General features: G+C 46.6%; 1 protein-coding gene across 2 annotated transcripts in view; it reads left to right on the top strand.

Annotated features, from left to right (window-relative positions):
* The window catches only part of LOC125033740, a 20,355-nt gene that overhangs the window by 3,633 nt on the left and 14,222 nt on the right, over positions 1–2,500 (top strand). Inside the window, exons 2-3 of one of the 2 annotated variants that reach the window (XM_047625443.1) lie at positions 745–956; positions 2,221–2,475. In XM_047625443.1, coding sequence (XP_047481399.1) covers positions 745–956; positions 2,221–2,475 — 467 coding nt within the window. The remainder of the gene's footprint in view (positions 1–744; positions 957–2,220; positions 2,476–2,500) is intronic. The other variant, XM_047625445.1, reaches the window with a different exon arrangement.

Genomic DNA, 2,500 nt, shown 5'->3' with positions numbered 1-2,500 from the left:
ATTAGGAAGGGCATCCAATCAGGGAAGGGTGACACTGCCATAAACCTCTCAATAGTGAATTCAGAGAGGCCTATGTCTTGCAGTGGAATGAATGGCTGTAAAATATATATATATATATATATATATATATGTGTGTGTGTGTGTGTGTGTGTGTGTGTGTGTGTGTGTGTGTGTGTGTGTAGCCAAACTGAGTAAGGCAATTTTCGTGCAATGTGAGGAAATATATATCTAAGCAAGCAAGTCTTGTTTATATAACTGAACTGTAACACTGTGTGGCAGTATATGTAAAGGGGAGACGAAAATTGACTCAAAATGACAATGATAACACCCATATTTTGAATATATATTCGGTCGGTTTGTTCAAATTGCGAGTAGTCCAACCCCATTGAATATTCAAATATATAGACATACATACATAAATAAATGCATAGTTATCTATTTATCTGATAGTAATGCAGATCTAGAGTGATAGACCTGCATTTATTTTGGTGGATGTGGATGTCCATAGGTATGAAGTTTCGCTAGGTCGGGCCTTTCGGAATATTTACAAAATCGCCGTTTATCATGTTGGAAAGGGGAATTTATAAAAAGTCCAAATTAATGAATTAATTCCCTTCTCTCTCTCTCTCTCTCTCTCTCTCTCTCTCTCTCTCTCTCTCTCTCTCTCTCTCTCTCTCTCTCTCTCTCTCTCTCTCTCACTCTCTCTCTCTCTCTCTCTCTCTCTCTCTCTCTCTCTCTCTGCAGGAGCCACTCTAGCGACCGCAAGCACCGACCTCGAAGTCAGAATCGGAGAGCACTTACAACACTTCGCAGACGTCCGCTTCCCTGACATCAAGCACACTGACAGCTGGCTCAAGGCTCGAGCATACATTAAGGATCAGTTTGAGAAATATGGACTCGCGGTTGAGTTACAGACTTTCACTACAACGGTTGTAACGGCGGAAGGAGATGCGAGTGTGAGTTTGTTTTTTTAATAGAGGATGTTAGAGTGTGTGTTTGTGTGTGTGTGTGTTTGTGTGTTTGTTTGTGTTTGTGTGTGTGTGTGTTTGTGTGTTTGTTTGGGTTTGTGTGTGTGTGTTTGTGTGTTTGTTTGTGTGTGTGTGTGTGTGTGTGTGTTTGTGTGTGTGTGTGTTTGTGTGTGTGTTATTATATCGTGTGAGGTATTACGTCATCATTGGGCATCATATTATGACGTCATTTTCACTGTCAAAGGCATTATTTCATGACGTCATTGCATCATCTGAGGCTTTATATCATGACGTCATTAAATCACCTGAGGCTTTATATCATGATGTCACTAGAGGCATGACGTCATTATACTATCAGAAGCATCATGACGTCATCTGAAGCAGTGCATCATAACAGGTATATTATACATTATTATGTAAGGCAGAAATGATATGCAAAATATTATTTTATTACGGTAGGCAGTTACATCCCCTGCCCAAATGGCCACCGCAAATACCCACCCACATCCACATCATCCGACAGTAATACCCCCATCCGCACCCACACTATCTAATACTCGCATCCATATTTACATCATCTACCACCCACATCCACACCATCCACCACCTACACCCACACTCGCATCTACACTCGCATCCACACCATTCACTGCCAATATCCACACTCACATTAACATCACTCACCACTAATACCCACATCCACCACTAAAATCACATCCATCATCAAAACCCACACCCACATCCTCATCACTCACCACCCACACCGACAATACCTACACCCACACCCACAATACCCACACCACTCACCACCAACGCCCACAATACCCACAGTAACACCACACACCACCCACACCTACAATACCCACACCCAGAATACCCACAGCCACACCACTCACCACCCACACCCACAATATCCACACCATTCACCACCCACACCATTCACCACCCACACCCACAATACCCACACCCACAATACTCACACCCACAATATCCACACCATTCACCACCCACACCCACAATACCCGCACCCACAATACCCACAGCCACACCACTCACCACCCACACCCACAATACCCACACCCACAATACCCACACCACTCACCACCCACACCCACAATACCCACACCCCCAATACCCACACTACTTACCACCCACACCCACAATACCCACACCACTCACCACCAACACCCACAATACCCACACCCACAATACCCACACCACTCACCACCCACACCCGCCTTCCCACCGCCAGCAAGTGGAAGGCACCAACATCATTGGAATCGCAAAGTCGGCCACCGATCGAGCGGGCGGCGTGGTGCTCGTGGGCGCCGACTACGACACCAACGCCCGCGGGGAACCAGGTCCTCTCTTCAACAACGGCGCGGGCGTGGGGGCGTTGCTGGAGACGGCGAGACTCCTCATGAGTAAGGCAGGACCGGAGGGCGACCTCAGGATGGAGCACACGACCGTCTTCGTGGCCTTTGACCTCAATACGGAAGAGCATGACGTGCGTATAATGCTATTTTGGGGGG

Source organism: Penaeus chinensis, chromosome 2 (assembly GCF_019202785.1).
Source record: "Penaeus chinensis breed Huanghai No. 1 chromosome 2, ASM1920278v2, whole genome shotgun sequence".
In the NCBI taxonomy this organism is placed as follows: domain Eukaryota; kingdom Metazoa; phylum Arthropoda; class Malacostraca; order Decapoda; family Penaeidae; genus Penaeus; species Penaeus chinensis.
This window is presented reverse-complemented; position numbering and strand designations above follow the sequence as displayed.